Source organism: Aspergillus viridinutans, assembly GCF_018404265.1.
Source record: "Aspergillus viridinutans IFM 47045 DNA, scaffold_1, whole genome shotgun sequence".
Classification (NCBI taxonomy): Eukaryota; Fungi; Ascomycota; class Eurotiomycetes; order Eurotiales; family Aspergillaceae; genus Aspergillus; species Aspergillus viridinutans.
The window spans coordinates 2842773-2861581 of record NW_025091217.1 but is presented as its reverse complement, the minus strand read 5'-3'; the positions used below and the strand labels follow the sequence as shown (position 1 = coordinate 2861581).

The 18809-nt window shown below is 51.4% G+C and overlaps 6 protein-coding genes across 6 annotated transcripts; 4 read left to right on the top strand and 2 right to left on the bottom strand.

Annotated features, from left to right (window-relative positions):
* Positions 1-793: 793 nt before the first annotated feature.
* Aspvir_000881 (potassium transporter) lies at positions 794-2152 on the top strand (the record flags this gene model as incomplete). Its single annotated transcript, XM_043266013.1, has 2 exons — positions 794-1354; positions 1400-2152. 2 exons carry the CDS (start codon positions 794-796, stop codon positions 2150-2152), a joined length of 1314 nt encoding a protein of 437 aa, XP_043121948.1.
* Positions 2153-3172: 1020 nt separating this feature from the next.
* Positions 3173-4337, top strand: Aspvir_000880 (HVA22/TB2/DP1 family protein; the record flags this gene model as incomplete). Its single annotated transcript, XM_043266012.1, has 3 exons — positions 3173-3201; positions 3322-3471; positions 3530-4337. The coding sequence occupies 3 exons, from the start codon at positions 3173-3175 to the stop codon at positions 4335-4337; spliced, it is 987 nt and encodes a 328-aa protein (XP_043121947.1).
* Positions 4338-4697: 360 nt separating this feature from the next.
* Aspvir_000879 (uncharacterized protein) lies at positions 4698-5233 on the top strand (the record flags this gene model as incomplete). The annotated part of the gene is made up of 2 exons (XM_043266011.1): positions 4698-4977; positions 5043-5233. The coding sequence occupies 2 exons, from the start codon at positions 4698-4700 to the stop codon at positions 5231-5233; spliced, it is 471 nt and encodes a 156-aa protein (XP_043121946.1).
* Positions 5234-6952: 1719 nt separating this feature from the next.
* Aspvir_000878 (putative eukaryotic translation initiation factor subunit eIF-4F) lies at positions 6953-11830 on the top strand (the record flags this gene model as incomplete). The annotated part of the gene is made up of 5 exons (XM_043266010.1): positions 6953-7615; positions 7727-11047; positions 11107-11190; positions 11252-11631; positions 11692-11830. 5 exons carry the CDS (start codon positions 6953-6955, stop codon positions 11828-11830), a joined length of 4587 nt encoding a protein of 1528 aa, XP_043121945.1.
* Positions 11831-13199: 1369 nt separating this feature from the next.
* Aspvir_000877 (universal stress protein) lies at positions 13200-14687 on the bottom strand (the record flags this gene model as incomplete). The annotated part of the gene is made up of 3 exons (XM_043266009.1): positions 13200-13913; positions 13973-14363; positions 14434-14687. 3 exons carry the CDS (start codon positions 14685-14687, stop codon positions 13200-13202), a joined length of 1359 nt encoding a protein of 452 aa, XP_043121944.1.
* A 1968-nt stretch (positions 14688-16655) lies between these two features.
* On the bottom strand, positions 16656-17477 carry Aspvir_000876 (uncharacterized protein; the record flags this gene model as incomplete). Its single annotated transcript, XM_043266008.1, has 1 exon — positions 16656-17477. The coding sequence occupies one exon, from the start codon at positions 17475-17477 to the stop codon at positions 16656-16658; it is 822 nt and encodes a 273-aa protein (XP_043121943.1).
* Positions 17478-18809: the final 1332 nt, after the last annotated feature.

Below are 18809 nucleotides of genomic sequence, written 5' to 3'. Positions count from 1 at the left end.
ACCATGTCTTGCTTTTCTGTCGCTTTCTCAATCCCAAGGAGACGTGATTGGAAGTTTTGTTGCCGGAATAGCGTTTGGAGATTGGGGCATCGCAATGCGAACGCCTAACACTCGCCATGAAGACAAAGATCTATCTCCGTTCCGGCTTCATCACCACTATATATATATTGCTTTCTGGACGATACTGGCATCTTCCATCATCTATGCTATTGGGGGGGGGGGGGGGGTCAGTTACATTGATGCTCTACTTCTAGCATCTGGCGCAGCCACGCAAACCGGATTAAACCCCATCGACTTGAATCGGCTTCATGTGCTTCAGCAGCTAATCCTGTGGATTGTTGCTATGGTCACCAGTGTCATCTTTGTCAACTCGCTTCTTGTCTGCATCCGTCTGTATTGGTTTCGGAACCGGCTTCGACGGGCGGTCAACGAAGCGAAACTCTTGTCTTTGATGCGGAAGGGGAAAGCAGAAGAGACAGAATTGGGACAAGAGGATTCCAACCACGTGGTGTCTGACGTCCTCCAAGAGCATGATAGCCTCACGCAACCTTTGCTTGAATGAGATGGTGAAAATGGCCAAAAGCTGTTTCCGACCAGATATCATGTCATGAAACAGATTGCTCCGGTATCCACTGGCCTCCACGTTACTTTCCACGAAGTGGAACATCAAGCAAGACACGATCGACGATCATTCACTAGTACCGGACCATATCAAGCTGTAACGGAAAGTGGACGTTTGTTAGCAAGGCCTCGTAATGATGCAGGCCACAGCATATCCTACTTACCTTCGCTTATGTGGCAGCCGTCCATTGCGAGTTATTCCGACTGGGACGAAAGACAAAAGGACCAGCTCGGTGGGATTGAGTACAGGGCACTGAAGACGCTGCGGATGGTTCTGATGTGCTATTTTATGCTTTTCCACATCCTAGGGATTCTGCTTCTTGTCTCGTGGATATGGCTGACCCCAGAGTTTGCCCAATCCGTCACGGTGGATGGGGTCAATACTTTCTGGTGGGGGATATTCACTGCTGGTTCAGCCTTCAACGATCTAGGATACACGCTGACGCCGGATTCAATGTTGTCGTTTAAGAATGCTGGTTTCCCTTTGACCTTGATGTCCTTCCTGATCGTCATTGGGAATACTGGGTTCCCATGCATGCTTCGCTTGATCATCTGGCTGCTTTCAAAGCTGGCCCCATATGATAGTGCCCTAAATGAGGAGCTTCAATTCCTCCTGGATCACCCACGCCGATGTTTCACGCTTCTTTTTCCTAGTGGGGAATCGTGGAGGCTCCTAGGCGTGCTGATCTTGCTCAATGGATTTGACTTCACTGTTTTCTGCACTCTCTCCAGTGTAAGTGCAATTGGTTCAATCCGTAGAGCAACGACCCTAATCTAGGTTGCCTTCATGCAGAGATCTGAGTACCGAACGGACAGCCAGTCTCCCTCCACCTTTATTTGGCTCGTTAATGGCTTGTTTCAGATCGCTTCCACACGAACAGCCGGCTTCTCGGTCACGCCACTTGCAGCCATTCACCCTGCCATTCAAGTATCTTTCCTCGTGATGATGTATATTTCTGCCTTCCCAACCGCCATCGCCATGCGCGAAACCAATGTATACGAAGAGAGGAGTCTCGGAGTCTACGAGCATGACTCCGATTCAGAAGCAGAATCTAGGGACGGAAAACATATTGGGCTAGCCGTGCACATCCAGCGACAACTAGGATTCGATCTTTGGTACGTTATGCTCGGACTCTTCCTCGTTGCAATCGCGGAAGGAGGCCGTCTCCAGAAAGCCGACGACGACCCGGCCTTCTCTCTCTTCTCTGTTCTCTTCGAGATCGTATCGGCGTACGGGACTGTCGGGCTTTCTCTGGGATATCCTGAGACGGAAACAAGCTTGTGTGCCCAGTTTAATTGGGTGTCGAAGTTGGTTATCGTCGCGATGCAGTTGCGTGGAAAACATCGTGGACTCCCGCACGCATTGGATCATGCGATTCTGCTGCCATGTGAATCGCATCAAGATGGCCAGGATGAACGAGCGAGCTGGCTGGGAACTTGGCTCAAGAGGCGTGGCTCGAATTTAAGCAACCCACCAACGCTGAGGCAAGGGGAAGAGGCCGATGAGGAGGAATATCTTTTGCACGCATAGAGATGCCTTGGTCTAGTACATCAGATAGAATAGGGACAAGTATGGAATAAACGAATTTTATTCAAATATTGGCATAGGATGACACAGACCATGGTAGGCGGACATGTCATTTGTCTAGCCAATGTTCATCAAAGGCTGGTGGCCGAGTGGTTAAGATTTTCCGAGCAGTCCCAAGGGTACCTCCCCATACAAAATTGCATGAAACAGTACATGGTGGCCGAGCGGTTCACCTCGCGTTGCCAGACCAACATGGTCCATTACTCCAAGTTCTCTCTGATCCTTAAATATTCCAATTAAATTGTGCGGAGGCCTGATTATCCATGTGCCTATATCTTTTCATTTCTGGAAATACGATTCTCGCTGACATTATTCTCAAATCCCATTGTGTGTATAGCCAGCATTAGGTTTTTACACAAAGTGTAATCCTCTCACTTTGAATATCTCGTCAGTACCTCTCTAGGAATTAAGAGATCGTGATGAATGACGTCACCCACTTGGACATGGTCACTGAAAACAGTAATAAAGAGATCTTGACCTCGTTGCTGTATAGGATGATCACTACTGACATGCGTACTGGTATACATAACTCTTGAGTGGTATCATCCTCGAGTATCAAAGATAGACAGATTATGTCAATTTGGTAAGGCTGCGGCCTGCGGAGCTACAGCCCACCCAAAAATGGACCCATAGGGCTTACAGCCTTATAGCCTTAGGTTAGCTAACTATGGTCTCCGGCTCCAAAACTCAAGGCAACAACTTACGTAGCTCTTTCAATTTTGTTTTCTTCTTCCGTATCTCCCAACCCCGAACTTCGATTGCCCCGAGACATTCCTTGTCAGACGGACTCATTCCCCGATCATCATCCCTGCGGCTGGCCGTTGTCTCTTTGACTGACCCCGTGGTCGCGTGAAGAGCTCTTGCTTCCCCACCCCGCACTGCGAGCTCTGAGGTAGCTCCTCACGTTAGACGATAAGATATTCTTCAACACCTTGAAAGTTTCCGAAGACCAGTCTATTCAAAATGTTTGGGATCATCGCGGACTTGATGTCGTAAGTACTCTGACTCCGGTATCTTGGGGGAAATTCCGGGCTCCAGATTTCTCAGTGGTCGTCCCCCAATACCTATGACCATTAAGTCCGGGCTAACGCTTTTCGATCCTCATATTTCAGCTCGGTGATTACGATCCTCTTCCCTGTATTTGCCTCTTACAAAGCTTTGCGCTCCTCTGATCCGTCACAGCTGGCACCATGGTTGATGTACTGGGTGGTCCTCTCGGGCATTTTGCTGGCTGAATCATGGACAATTTTCATCCTGGGCTGGTAAAAAAGACACATCCGGATGAAACGGAACAACGAAAGCAAGGCTGATCTGCTATAGGGTCCCCTTCTACAGCTGGTTTCGGCTGTTTTTCTTTTCCTATCTAGTACTTCCTCAGACGCAGGGCGCGAAGATCCTGTACCAGACCTATGTCGACCCCTTCCTGGAACACCACGAACGAGAGATTGAAGTGTTTATTGGCCGCTTCCATGAACAGGCCAAAGCCCTTGGGCTTCAATACTTCTATCAGGCCATCGATTACATCCGGGAGAAGATTCTGAGATTGCCGGGTCAACACGCTGCCCCTCCACCTCCGCCAACCGGCCCGGCTGGATATGCGCAGTCGCTCCTCTCTCGATTCAACATCCCTATCGCTGCTGGCGGAGCGCAACAAGGCCCTACCAATGATTGGTACTCTACGATCAGCTCTGCTGTGGCAGCAATGACTTCCGCGGGTAAAAGCCATGAAGCGCGGGCTGAAGAGCTGTCTGCTAGCGGGAACCTCTTGCCGCGAGAACTCGCTGGAATGTCCCGCGCGGAAAAAGCTAGTTTCATTTCCAAGCAGCGCGACCTGATTGAGGTGTTGCGCGCCGCATTGGCCAAGGAAGAGAGTAACCTCGATAGCGGCGATGTGGACGACGACCTTGCATATGGCTCCTCTCTGAGAAAGAATCGCAGTGACAACTCGTTTGACCATATCAACCCAGAAGACATTCGTGATCGATCTCCGGCCAGACCGGAAAGATCGTCCAGTGGCAGATGGCCGTCGGGATGGTTTGGCAGCGGAGAGCCGGCTGCTTCCTCTGGCGTGGAGGCTATTCCACGCGCAGCTGATGACGTTCCGAGGTCAAGGGGATCCCACCATTAGACCATTTGTCACTGGGTGATGGCTTCATGCTGTGGAGTATAGTCTATAGATAGGCTGGCCAGGGTATATAGACTCGTAGGCATGAAAGACAATGAATTGTGCTCAACTCAGTTGATTGGGTTTTTGTGGCGAATATGCCTTGCCGCAGTATTTTGCGTTGGTCGATTGCCATGCTAAGCGCTGAAGTAACAGCGCCGCAGCAAACGACTTATTAAGTATCCATCTTCATCAACAACACCAGTCTTGTACCATCGATGGACTTGCTGGTTAGATCAGCCCTGACTCACAGGAGACTTGGATTCTTCGACCGCTTCCTCTTCTAGATCTCATCTGTCATCGACATCCACAGAGACAGGAATGATGTACTCTCAGGTGCTTGAAAGGCTGCACCAGGTCGGGACACATCTCACTCCTAGCATCAACACCATTTCCAACACAACAGGAACGTTCGTTGAGCTTGCGAAGAACAACATCCCGCTTCCTACTGCTCTTGAGCTTCATGGTCTTTCCAGGGAGGTCACAAGCTACATCACCAACAATCCAGGACGTCTCGCTTCGATCTGCATCTTCGCATTTCCTCAGGCAGTTATATCCCCTGTTCTGTGCCTGACAGGATTTGGATCTTTGGGTCCTATTGCTCGTATGTACCTTCCTCACCCTCATCCTTTGTCTTCGTTCGGATGCCGATGGTTAACTCATTGCTAGATTCCCTCGCGGCGTGGTATCAAGCCTCCTTTGGCAATCCGGTGGCAGGAGGGCTCTTTGCACACTTAGAAAGCGCGGCGATGGGTGGCTATGGACTGGGTGTTTTGAGCACTGCTCTTCGCGGGGTAGTGGGTGTGGCTACTGGTGTGCGGATGGCTTTGGGGAAGGGGAATGGGACTTTGGCAGGTTGAGGCGGTATAGTGTCTGGTGCAAAGATCATGTCCATGGATTGACATGTGGTTGGCAGATGTCTACACTCTAATATCTATCACTATCAAGTATCTTTCCTAGGAGGGATAGATTGGTTTGGGTGGATCTACGAGGAGGTGGTTTCCGGACCAACCAGATAAATAAATAAAGATGTGGAGGTGTTCTGTGCTCAGATACTATGATCATGTCCTGTACTGTCTGTACCGGATTTAAATTGAAGAGTACCTTACCAAGAGAGCAATTCGAGTAGGAACTTTTCCAGAATACTCATAGAGGATGAAGATGATCCGCCATGCCAATCGACATGCAAAATGCAAGGAAGGTACGGGGTGTGACATCACGTGATATAGCACTATTGACACATTTACCTGAACATACCATTCATTGCATGGGTATCCTCAGCGGAAAATAGCCACTTTTCTCATTTATTTCACCACAAGTACTTCGTACTGCGTGCATTGGTACTGTTGAGGATAGTGGCGGCAAAGACGCCTCAGGTATCAACCATCAAGACGCTAATGATCTCATCTTGACTTGCCTTGTTTTATGACGGGAAGAACACTATGGAAATTCTGCCTGTCATAGTCCAACCCATTTAGGCATCATTGTCCTGCAGTGAGACACTTGCTGATGTGTTGTGTCTATGCCTTTGCGGCTGATGAAGAGTCGGACAGAATCCAGATATGTAGATAGATACTTCGTTGACACCTTCTGGTCATACTTATGTGAGTAGTCCATCACTTGCCTTCAGCTGGGTATTCGTACCTAAGGTAGCTGTTTTCGCCGCCGCAACCCGAAGAAGCGACCAGTCAGCAATGGCACTGACATCCTCACCCCGTCCCAAAAGGGTAAGGTAGGAACTTAACATAGGGAGGGTTCCGTCGGTTGAATCCACCATGGATACCAGCTCTCTTTTTCGTTACCTTTTTTCTTTCACCAAACAATCATTCTGGATGTGAGGTTTGGATCACTTTTAGAGAAGAAGAATACTAAGTAATCGAGTAGAATAAAAAGAATAAAAGTTGTCGTTGAAGGTGGTTATTGTTTTGTTGAAATTGTCAGGCTCGTCTGTGTTCCGCCTAGCGCTTCACCTTTTTTTTTTTTCCTCTTGCCTTTTCAAATTTTTCTGTGCTCGCCGCACTGAAGGGAAGGGGAAGGGAGTAAAAAATAGACAGCAGACAGCGACACAGACAGGCGTAGTAGAGCACCCAAACAGGAAGAGTAGCCCCGTCTCTTTCTTGTGCGCGTAGATGAATATTATTATTATTAACGACTTAGAAAGGTAGATACCGATTTATCGCGGTTGCGTTTTCTCCCTTTCTTTCCTCTGTCCTTAACCCCATATCCCAACTCGTCGTAGTCCAACGACGTCTTTTTCTTTTCCCTTTTTCTTTGTCCTGCCTAATTTTTTCCCCCGGTGGCAGTGTACTACTCACCTTTCTCACCTACCTACTCTTACCTCCCCCATCTCCCTTTCCCTTCCACCGGACGACCTCTCCGTTCAGTGTGGGAGTTCGAGAAAGATTAAAAAATAATACTACTATTTCGCTAGTAGTATTAGTCCTCTAGAAGTATTCTTTGCTTCTTTTAATGCGGAATCTGGAGCGCGTTCCGATTCTGCTTCTCACAACTTGACATCACACGCACACAAAAAAAAAGCGCATTTAGGAAAATCTTCCTTTCTCCCATTAACCTGTCTAATGACCTCGATCCCTCAAAAGTCAGGCCTTCAACCTCAAGGACAGAGCACCTCGACTCAGGCCGCTTCGTCGCACTCGCCTTCCCCGTCGCTCAGTGGGAAGACCTCACCCTTGCCTGCTCCTACCTCGACGGCCGCCAGGTCCTACGCCAGCGCCACCAAGAAGTCCGCGACGGACTCGACCGCCGCTCCCGTCACCGTGGGTGGCCCTTCGCAACATGGGAAGTCGACCTCAGTATCTCCTGTGAGCGGCAAACCCATGCAACAACCTTCCCAGTCCCCCGGCGTCACCATCGTCAATGGCGCCCCGGCCTCCGCCTCGCAAGGCGACCATTCGAGAAAGCCCTCGGTGACCATCACTTCGGCCGGTACCTCTGGCTTCATCCCCAACGGTGGCCCTGCCAGTCGTCCCAATAGCCTCCAGTTCGGTTTCGCCAACTCGCAGAGCTCTCCCAACATGGGAAACCCGGCCGTTCTGGCGACCCAGCCTCAGTCGGGCTTGGGTGTGTCCCCGTCGATGAACCCCCGTGTTACGTCTCCTCAGACTTCCCCTTCGCCTATCCCGCAGCCTGCCTCGAGCGGTGGTCGGCCGCCACCATCGTCCTACCAGTCCCAGGGAAATGTGCCCAACTTTGGAAGTTTTGGAGATGCGGGCGATGCGAACGTAAGTCATGGCATTCTTTTGACGCAGATTGTAAAAAGAGAAGGACGCATCCCTGCGGCGTATCTGCAAAATGTGACGCAAGAGTTTGTACTTACTTTCTTCTCCTCGCAGATGCGCTCCGGTCCCCAAGCTCCCCTTGGCCCTGGTTCTCAGTCAACCCATCTCCGCCGCGAATCCTCCCAGTCCACGCACAGTGATATGAGCAACCACATGGGAAGCGGTCCTGGACGCGGCGGTTACCCTCACCAGGGTGGACGCGGTCGCGGATACTCACAGTCCGGTTACCAAGGACAGATGCCCTACTCACCTGGTCCCAGCTTCCGGTCCCCCAACCAGCCCCGGGGTGGTCCCAACATGGGCCCTCAGTTCCACGCTCCGAACCAGGGACGGCCTCTGGCGCCCTTCCCCAACTCGCCACACCAGCGCAGCCCGGCTCTGGCGACCGCGCATCCTGCTACACCTCAAATGAACCAGGTTCCGATGGCCCATCCCCAGATGCCTCCTCAGCCTTACGCCACCTACGGACAACACATGGCCCCGCAAACAGTGAGACACCACCCTTCTGTTTATAGACCCCCCCGTCGTGGCCCATTCCCGAAGAGAAGACAAGGATCCCGTCGTTTCTCTTCGTCTTCCTCCTCAAGCCTCCCTCTTGCACATACTTCCCCTCCCCCTCTCCATCTCCCCCCTCCAAATCTCGCGCCGGAAAGCGGTCAGTTTGAACATTATCTGACGCTGATGAAAAACCCTCAGGCTTATCCCTATGACCCCAACTACGCTTATTACAATCCCGCCTATGGAATGCAGCAGATGCAGTACATGACTCCTCCTTCGCCACAGCCACGGCCCGGCATGCCGTATAACCCGCAGGCGCCCTACATGCAGAACCAGTACCCGGTTCAGCCTCCTCCCCAGACCGCTCCCCTGTCGCGCACGCCGTCTCAGGTGTCGAATGACCGTCCAGGCTCCAGCCTGGGCCAGGGCCAGCCTCCTGCAGGTGCCCCGGCGGCCAGCCACACTCACACGGCCAGCAGATCCTCCAACAGCCCCGCGCCGCCTAAGCCCCAGTTCGTCATTCCTCCCACCAAGCGGAGCCCCATTGTCATCAAGGACCCCGGTAGTGGTGTTGTCAAGACCTTCGAGAAGGCACCGGCCTCCCCCGCGCGTGCGACTCCATCGCCTGTGAAGATCTCAACCCCGACCGCTACACCCCCGCCTCGCACTGGCAGTGGCGCCGATCACAACCGTACCGAATCCAAGGCCAAGACGGACGAGGAGAAGAAGAAGGAGTTGAGAGAGGCGGTGCGTCAGAAGATTGAACAGGACGAAGCAGAGCAACGTCGCAAGGAAGAAGAGGAAGCAGCCGCCCAGAAGAAGAAACAAGAGGAGGAAGAGGAAGCGGCTCGCAAGAAGAAGGAAGAAGAGGAAGAGGCAGCTGCTCAGAAGAAGAAACAGGAGGAAGAAGAGGAGGAGGCCGCCAAGAAGAAGGCCGCCGATGAGGAGGCGGCACGCGAGAAGCTTGAGGAGCTCAGCCTAAAGGACAAGGCAGAGGAGGCCAAGTCCGCTGCCGAAGAGCCCAAGAAGGAGGAACCCGCCGCTGCCGATGAAGATGAGATCGATTACGAGGCCATCGAGCGCGAGCTGGCCGAGATCGAAGCTAAGGAAGCTGCCGCGGAAGCCGCTTATTACGCCAAGAAGCAGGCCGAAAAGGAGGAGAGGGAGCGTAAGGAGAAGGAAGAGCGCGAGGCCTACGAAGCGAACATGAAACAAGCCGAGGCCGAGGCAGAGGCTCTCGAGGAGGAGCGTCAGCGGAAGCGTGAGGCTGCCGCGGAGACGTCCCACAAGGAGCTCTTTGCTGAGCTCAAGAAGGGTGGATTAGCTGCTACAGAGGCCAGCACGCCTGCTGACAGCGGCACCGCCACACCCGTCTCCGACATTTCCATGGGACCTCCTGGCAAACCTGCCAGTGCTCAGAAGCGGGAGAAGCCTGCTGCTCTGAAGCTGGAGACCACCAAGGCAGTCGAGCCTCCCCAGCCCAGCGCTGCCATGAAGTCCCTTCAATCGGCTCGCTTCGTCGACGACTTGAGCAAGATCACTTACCCGCCCTCTATTGTCTCTCCCAACCCGGCTCTCAATGCCAGCGCTCCTGCGGACCGCAAGTTCCACTACAACAAGGAATTCTTGCTTCAGTTCCAGAGTGTCTTCAAGGAGAAGCCGTCCATTGACTGGGATGCCCGTGTCCGTGAGACCGTGGGCGAGAGCGACACATCGCGTCCTCAGTCGGCTCGTACGCCTATGGGAGCACGCAATCCTTCTCGCGGCGGTGTGGCTCAGCCTTTCGTCATGGGCTCCTTCGGACAGCCCGCGGCCAGGACCACCTCTGAGCAACGCTTCGCTGCCTCTAATACTCGCGGCCCCGCTATGCCGTTTGGCCAGTTCGGCCGTCCTCCTGTCGGCATGGGAGCTCCTTCCATGAGCCGTCCCGGCTCCAATATGGGTATTGGACCCGGAACTCCCCGTGGTGGCGGCAGCCGTTCCAACACACGGACCGGCAGCAAGCGCGACAAGCAGTCCACCAAAAAGGAGGAGGACATGGCCAAGTCCATGCCTCTCACCGCTGGCAAGGAAGTCAAGGCGCTCCAGGTCTCCACGACGGGTTGGAAGCCTCGTAGCATCGTTCAGCCCGCTGCCGCTGCCGTCGGTCCTACTCCTGGCGGTCATCTTCCTCCGGATGTTGTGCAGCGTAAGGTCAAGGCCGCTCTGAACAAGATGACCCCTGAGAACTTCGACCGTATTTCCGGTCAAATCCTGGAGATTGTGTCGCAGTCCAAGGATGAGTCCGACGGACGTACTCTGCGCCAGGTCATCCAGCTCACCTTCGAGAAGGCTACCGACGAAGCTCACTGGGCATCAATCTATGCCAAATTCTGCAAGCGTATGCTTGAGAGCATGAGCCCCGAGATCAAGGACGAGAATATCCGTGACAAGAACGGCAATGTCGTCACTGGTGGCAGTCTGTTCCGCAAGTACTTGCTCAACCGATGCCAGGAAGAGTTCGAGCGTGGTTGGAAGGTCAACCTGCCTCCCAAGCCGGAGGGTACTACTGAAGAGGCCGTCATGCTGTCAGACGAGTACTATGCCGCAGCCGCCGCCAAGCGTCGTGGTCTTGGCCTCGTCAAGTTCATTGGTGAGCTGTACAAGCTGGGCATGTTGACCGAGCGTATCATGCACGAGTGTGTGAAGAAGCTGGTCGACTACGAGGGTGTCCCTGAGGAGGCAGAGATCGAGAGTTTGACGAGTCTCTTGCGCACCATCGGTGCCAGCCTCGATGCCTCAGAGAGAGGTCACACCTTCATGGATGCCTACTTTGCTCGCATCAATATGATGATGGAGATTCCAGGCCTGCCAAGCCGATTGAGGTTCATGTTGATGGTACGTTTATCTGCCCCCTAGGAACGGGTAGCTTTGGAACTAGTCTGACCTTTTTACAGGATATTCTTGATCTGCGCAATGCTCGCTGGCAATCAAAGGATGCTGACAAGGGCCCTAAGACCATCCAGCAGATTCGCGAGGAGGTATGTGATTGCTCTCTTCTAACGTTACCTTTTGACATTCGGCTAATCCCTACTTCTCAAGGCCGCTCGTGCTCAGCAAGAGGCCGAGATGGAGCGTCTCCGGCAGCAAGCCAACCGTGGCAACCGTCCACCAATGGGCCGTGGCGATGCTCGCAGCTTTTCTGGTTACGGAAACCAGGCCCCTCCTCCCGACTACGCATCCAGCAAGGTTGGAAGCGATGACCTCCGCCGTCTGCGGACGACACGCAACACCAACCAGCCCATGTCCTTTGGCCCATCTAGCATGCTTGGGTCTCGCAGCAGCAGCGGCCGCAAGAACCTTGGCCCTGGAGGCAACTTGGTTCGTGGCAGCGACGATAGCGCAGCCAGCAGCCGTTCCGGAACCCCTACGGCCGGAAAGAAGGAAGATAAGGAGACCGCATCGTCGATGAATGCATTCAGGTAGGATTCAATGCAAAACACCTTTTGCTCATTTTCTGTCTTGACTAACGCCGGCTGCAGCGCTCTCGCTAGCTTGGATGACAACATGGCCACCTCACCTCCCTCGAACCCTACCTCACCTTTGCTAACCAAGTCTCAACCTGCCGTTGAGCGCCGCCCTTCCAAGGCCCCATCGACCGCCGGCGAGGAAGCATCATAGATTCTATGGCAATGATAATGATGAAAAATTTCGTTTCTTCTGGAAAGATCATGTCCCCTTTCTACCTCCCGTTCTTCTTAGTCATGCCATGCCAACTATGCCATTTGAGCATTCTTCATCCTAATCTTCTCGTCTATGATATCGACTCGATCGGTCGCTCGGATACTCTGTCGTTACAATCGACAAGGGTAGGATAGTGGTCGCCGACGGGACAATGCATTATTGTGTACAATGTGTTCCGAGCCGTAATGGAGGTGGGGGAATTTAACCAGAGAGGAAGAGCCATCTGGCGAGTCAGGCCGACATGAGGTGTTTCCATCTCAATCTTCCCCTTCGCATCCCTTTTCTTTTTTCTTTTCTTTTGCATTCTCAATACCCAGAGGACTCAAAACGGTCTGCCCTCTGGCAGACATGAACTTTGGAACCCCTCCGTCAGATCTTTGAAGATTCCGCTTGCTTTGCTTCGCTATTGCTCCCAGTCACGCGAGAATACTGTAGCTGACTGACATGTGTGCATTTTCTTCTCGTTTCTTCCTTGCTTTGCTTTTACGCAGCATTTGCATCTACACTGGCTTGGTGTATGCCGTTTGTCTGTCTGTTTGCCTCCGCTTCGCTGTTTCGTTCTAGACAAAATGCCGTTAGAAAAGTTTCCTCTTTCGCGCCGTCTTGGTATCTATCTATCATATCGACGTTGCAAGCTTCATGTCTATGCCTATGTCTCAATATAACATAACTCTTCAATGGCTGTCGCTGTCTGCATTAATGAAATGGCCTCACTCAAAACGTCTGTATAGTCCTTATTGTCTGGACTTACTGGAAGATTGGGGACTACTTGCTAGGCTGATAAACGTGGCTATGTTTGCACTGCGAATTGGAACTGCTTCCCTCGATACTGTATTGTTCATACCTGAATGAAATTGGTTGGAGATACGTGCCTCTTCTTCAGTGCTTGGACTTGATTATTTACCAAGTCCATCTGATCTAGGTTGAGTCCATTCACATTGTAACTGAATCTAACTCATACATGCATGTCTAGCTATGAGATGCATCAGACTGGGAACTGTTTATCTTCTTTTTCCCGGCGAGGTGGCCTTATAAAGCACACGCAACAAATGCGAGACGAGGCTTCATATAAAAAAAGGAGCGGATTGATCATGACATCGTCAGGTATGAGTTGATCTAATTCGTAATCGCTCATACTGAGGGACAAGCAGAATGTGAACATTAAACATTCAATCAAGACGGCAAGGCGGTGATACAGGCAGATCAGAACCGCCTGCAAAGACGACCAATTGTATAGGAATGCCGTAGCGATGCTCGAGGGTAGATGGACAGGATGGGCTGCAAGAACTGGTCCACAACTGTGGAATCATTCACCCTTGCCTTCATCTTTCTGATAGGTTGAAATATCCTCAGTGACAATAACTGGAATATTGACCTTTAGGGATTCGAGAGGTGGAGCAGTCATCGTTGTGGTCTGTGTATGATTGTCCGGTGACATGTCGCCGTCCTTGGAAACAGCCTGACCGTCATCCACAGCCCTGTGCTTTGGCGACACATCCTCGATGTGATGACCGGACCGGGAAGCAGGGTTATCTTCATCCGAGGCGCCTTCGTCTTCCGTGGTCTCTGCGCTCTCCGCAAGACGATTTTTGGCGGTGACGCTCAAAGAGCTCCAGTTTGGCGACACTGGTTCCTCCTGACTGACGCTGCTTCTCTCCGACATGGAAAGAGAGCTCCGAGAATTGGTATATAAGGGAGGGAGACCCAAAGCTGCCGCAACGGCGGCCTCTTCGTCGGGCAGTCTAGAGATGTTGCTGTCGGTGCTTGAGCTCGCATCAAAGATGCGGCTACCCCGGCGCGAACTCTGCTCAAGGATCTGATTGTAGCTGCGCCTGGTAGGATCCGCCTGCCGCTTTTTCTTTTTCTTTTCTCGCTTGGTGGAGGGGCGGACGACAATGACCGGGATGGGCGACTGCTGCAAGCAATACTTGGAGACGGAACCTGGCAGCAAGCTTTGCACGCCTCCGAGTTTACGACCGCGCGTTCCCACGATCAACAGCGCAGGTTCATAGATCCTGATCTTTGAAGTGTCAGTATACTTCAATACATATCCTTAGTCTAGAGGACTGATCGACGTACCATTCGCTGAATAATGTCCTGAACCCTACCGACCGCCAATTCTAGAACCAGGCTGATGGCCTTTTCATCCTGGCTGTTCTTCTGTATGACCTGCTCGAACAGCCTCTCAGCTTCCTTCCTGTACTTTCCAGCCTCGATTTCCGCATCGCTCGCGAGACCAGAATCTTTTTCAACGGCTCGCAGACAGACGATCTCATCGCCATCGTCGACCAACTCATCGATCAGCCACTCCAGGGCAAAATCCGAGTAATCATTCTGATCAGTGCCACAAAGAAAAGTCCTACTTCGACGAGTACACTGATAGCCTTTATGTTTGTAGTTCAGAGTCAATGAGAAATCTGCCGCGTCGGGATTATCGAATGTATCAAAGGACACACCGCGCTCGTAGGTTCTAAGCAAACAATTTAGCCTGTTAGCAGGATTGCAACAGCAGCGCAAGCGCAACAAAGCTCGGGACGTACTGCGGCGGAGGCGGAGAAAGGCCTCGACTGACAGAGCCACTTTTCTGATCCTTCTCCGGCACCTCGATCTGCGATCGTCTCTGGACTTTAATGCTTGAAGACCGACGGACAGGAGACTGCGTTTCGACTCCCCCGATGTGAAACTGGATGGACTTGCGCCGGGGACTATCGCCCGCAGGGGAGACGCGCCTTGGCGAGGAGGACTCACGGCCAGTATCGTCGAACGAATGTCTGGGGGAGATGGAGGACTGCATTTCGTCGGTATATGGGATACGATGGATACACCGGTGTAGTTTTTCCTTCGTGCAGACAGAAGAAGAAGAGGGGTGCGATCCAAAGCGCCCGTGAGAGGGAGTCGGTCCCCGGCTTTGGAATGCAGATGCGGAGAGGGGAATTCTCCAAACGGGGTGAATTGAGGAATTGTAGACTTCGACCAAGACGAGTCCTACACAGTATTCAGAAAATTTTGCTGGATATAGAGACGACGGAGGTTCAATCTATTTGTCTAGCAGCTCAGCCTCCATGAAGCTCCTGAAGTTCGTCTGCCAGTGGTGTGATGCGGAAAATGCCGATCATGGTTTAGAACGGGTGTGGTGGGAGGACCCCAGGCAGACGGGGCTTGTTTAGTTTGGGCAGAGCTCGAAGACGGCTGCAGCAATTGAACTGATGAAAGCAATTCAGCGAAGGAATGAAGTTGGCTGGCTATGAGGACGAATGAAGAGGAAAGTAAGCTCTTGACTTCCGGATGCAGAGAGGAAGGTGAGAACAGAAGCTCAAGAGGGGCAGATAAAGGCGGTGAGTGATGTTTTCCCCTAATAATAGAGAGGTACCTTGGTATTATCACGGACTGGACCTGAGGCTATTGCGATATGCACACCTATAACAGAACTGATTATCTATGGAGTACAGATGAAGAGTCTGCAAAGTCACAGCACATGAGCCCTTGTTGAGTCGAGACACAAACCCCGCCTTGTCAAACCTGCATAACTCCAATGACAGCCCCTCTTCAGCCTTCGACTGCAGAACGGCTACTCGGCACTTAACTCATACAATCTACTAGGCAGCTTTCTTCTCGCAATGAGGGGTTAAATGAAGCTGTCAGCTGCGTCTGCATGACTTACGGAAACCAACCTTGAATCCTTGACTGCAGACTACTCCAAACAGAGTCAATAACGCAAATTTCCGGAATCCCAGTGTTTCAAGGAGGAAATTCGGGATTGGCGGAGATAACTATCTATATCCTCGAACAGTAGACGTGAGACCCCAAGAGAAAATTTCCCAGAGTCCTAACTCCGCTGATGGACTAGACTGGTCTAGAGTTGATGTTAGAGTCATACTCGGGTATCAGGCGTCACTACCCGGTCCACACCCCACCGATACCCTGAAGAGCGAAGATCCGTTCTCTTTCGATAGAGAGTTTCAGATGGCCATGATAGCAAGGGAAACGGATCTGGCTTCTGCGGACATTTACTTAGCAAGATTCAGAAAGTTCTTCTGAGATCCGTCAACGACATATCCGTATCAAAAGTGCATGGATTGTCTATTGACTACAGAGTAGGCGGTGTATCCCTCCATCTAGTCATTAGTGGCTTAGAGCGGCAGCGCCAGCGGTGACTATTGAAGATCGACGGTCACACGCGGATGTTGGTCTAGGGCAGAAAGGTGCCTGATCTTCAAGGAGCTCAAACTATTGCCTTAGGATACTTTGTTTCTGAACTGAAGAGTTTCTGTTTACGCCAGATGAGAATTTAAACTCAATAGTCAGCAAATAGTCGGTTGTTAAAAGACAATACAATAAAAGGCCAGGTGCCCAATGCGAATAACAACTGGATGGGGTGTCTCAGAATTGAGACGATCATCCAGTCGGAGACTGTTCTACTGGAAAGGGAAAAGGGGGAGGACGAGTATTTTCAAGCATTTATTCATTTTTTGATCTATAGATCATCATATATATAAGCTTGGCCATATACCCAAGGCCATCCCATCATGCATGCCCGACAATAGGGGCTCCATACATGCCTTCGTAAGAGTAGAGAATCATCAATGGTGCCCAAGCAGTGGACACTAACAAAATTCTAGACGCCAATAGATGCATCAAGTCGATAGCTGAAATCAGTCCAAAAAACGCCGTGCCTGCCTAGCCTATGAAAGCCCAAATCAGACAAAAGGGTATCACGAGAATATACACTGGTGCAGAAACAATCAATCGAAACAAGACGTAATCAGTACGCCTCGATGAATGTGCTCTGCTCCTGTCCAGTAACGTAATACCCCGGCCCATATTCTGGGTCGGAAAGTGGAAGCTCGGCCGATTGAGGCTGCTTCCCTGAGAAACTGGCCAGCGTGGGTTGCGGCGGTGAGGGAGGCGCAGCATCATCCTCCGAGTCCTCGTCAGAGTCCGAGGAGAGCTCGGGAGGGGTTTGTCGTGATGCTGAGCGAGTCAATGAGAGCTCTTCCAGATCTTCGTATTCAAAATCCGAGTCCGAGTCCGAATCGTAGTCCTCATCCACTTCCTTCTCGGTGACGACAGCCACGGGCGATGGTGCCCGTTGCCGGATGGGCTTGAGGATCGTGGCAAATTCTTGTTCCTCTTCGTCGTCTTCAGCATCAGAGTCCGAGTCGTCACTGTCGAAGTCAAGGTCGGAGGCATCTTCGGGATCCCAGTCTTCCTCGGATTCTTCAATCACAGTGTCGGCCCATTGGATGTGTCGAGGCTGTGAGCTTTGAGAGGATTTGCTAACTCCGTTGACAGTCTGGTTGAACCAGCGTTCCTGTTCCTGCTCGGCATCGGCGAGATCCAGCATCAATGAATCAAGCAGGTTGGCATGGCCAACCAGGAGACGGAGATCGTGGTCCGCCCGTGAAGCTTCCCGGGTAAGCTTCTTGCGGGCGGTGTGAGCAAGGTAGTATGTTTGCGTAATGCTCATTTTCTTCTGTTGACGTCGTTGGGCGATTGACTTGGAGTATGTAGAGGAGAAGGTAGTTGAGAGAGAAGGAGAAGACGAAGGAGAAGGAGACCGTGTTGTGGAGAAATTTACAACCATGATTCCAAGATTCGGGGTGTTGATGTGCTTATGAGCTCAACCAAAGATCGATCAGAAAATTGACTCGTCCACTGTGGTGAGTCAAAGACTGGACTATGGGCTGCGCTTCTCGTTTCAGCGGTCGGGCCCACCTCCAATACAATCGATTGTAGCACAGAGCGGTGAGTCAAGCGATATGCAAGCGGTCGGGTAGATTGCAACCTTCGGCCAAGCCAGGGAAAATGTAGGGGGAATTCAATAGTCCCCTTATCTTTCTTTCCACCAGATCGACTCGTATACTGATCAAAGTACGGCGCAGATGTGTTCGTCCGATTTGCAATGTGAGATCACTGGTTGTCTGTTCGACCGAGTGTGGAACAGCCACAGGTGCTAATGTATCCTCTACAACTGAGGATGAAGATACTTGATGGCTGGATGATAGTAGTAGTGTGGAAAGTAGAAGATATCAATGAGACAGGTTTCACCAGGGCGAGATGGGCTAGATATGAATTTCTGATATATCCACTTTGTTGTTGACTAGGCTAAAATTTCTTTTTCCTTTTTAATCCTCTTTCTCCATTATTCATATATTCTTTCTATTTCTCTTAGTGATGTTTTTTACCTCTGGCTGCCGTGGTCCCGTCTAAGTCCGAACGGCGATCGGACGCCGGAGCGAAAGCGAGCCTGACATCCATGGCTCGGACGCAACGGGGACAACTGGATCCACCTGAGAAGATGAAAAATAAAAAAATGAAGGGAAAACCAGCCATTCTGATTCAGCCCTGGCGATCAACCGATCAATGGCGATCCAAGGAACCACAATGAAAAATTAGTCAGACAGGCAGTCGCGAATACTGCAGGCTCACCGCCCCCTTCCGGCAGCCAATGAGTAACAATGACTCACGCCCTTAATTCCGCCAAGCTTATCTCCTTTAGGCAATTCCTGGCCGGAGGTGCCGATCCAGCCCTGCAACTGGGGCTCGGATGACCAATCTTTCCGCCCCGTTCCCTCTGACCCTTTGGTGATTGCTGATGTTATGAACACTATTATGATTGCAAATCAACAAACGATCTTTCTTATATATACAAATGACGGAAGAACGCTGGAAGGTTCCAGGATTCGAGGATATCGAGCTTGTCGAGAACATTAGATTTGAAATCACCCCTACCTTAAGTTTACAAGCGGGTTTATCACGATTAGTGAACGATGAACAATTATAGTCAAATTACACAGAACATAGCCTGGCAAAGTTGAGTCTAAGACGACACGAGTCACATCCTACTCTATGTGGATCTCCAAAAGAAAATAAATGATCAGACCTTTGCTTTAGAGACTTGGATAGTAGGTAAGCA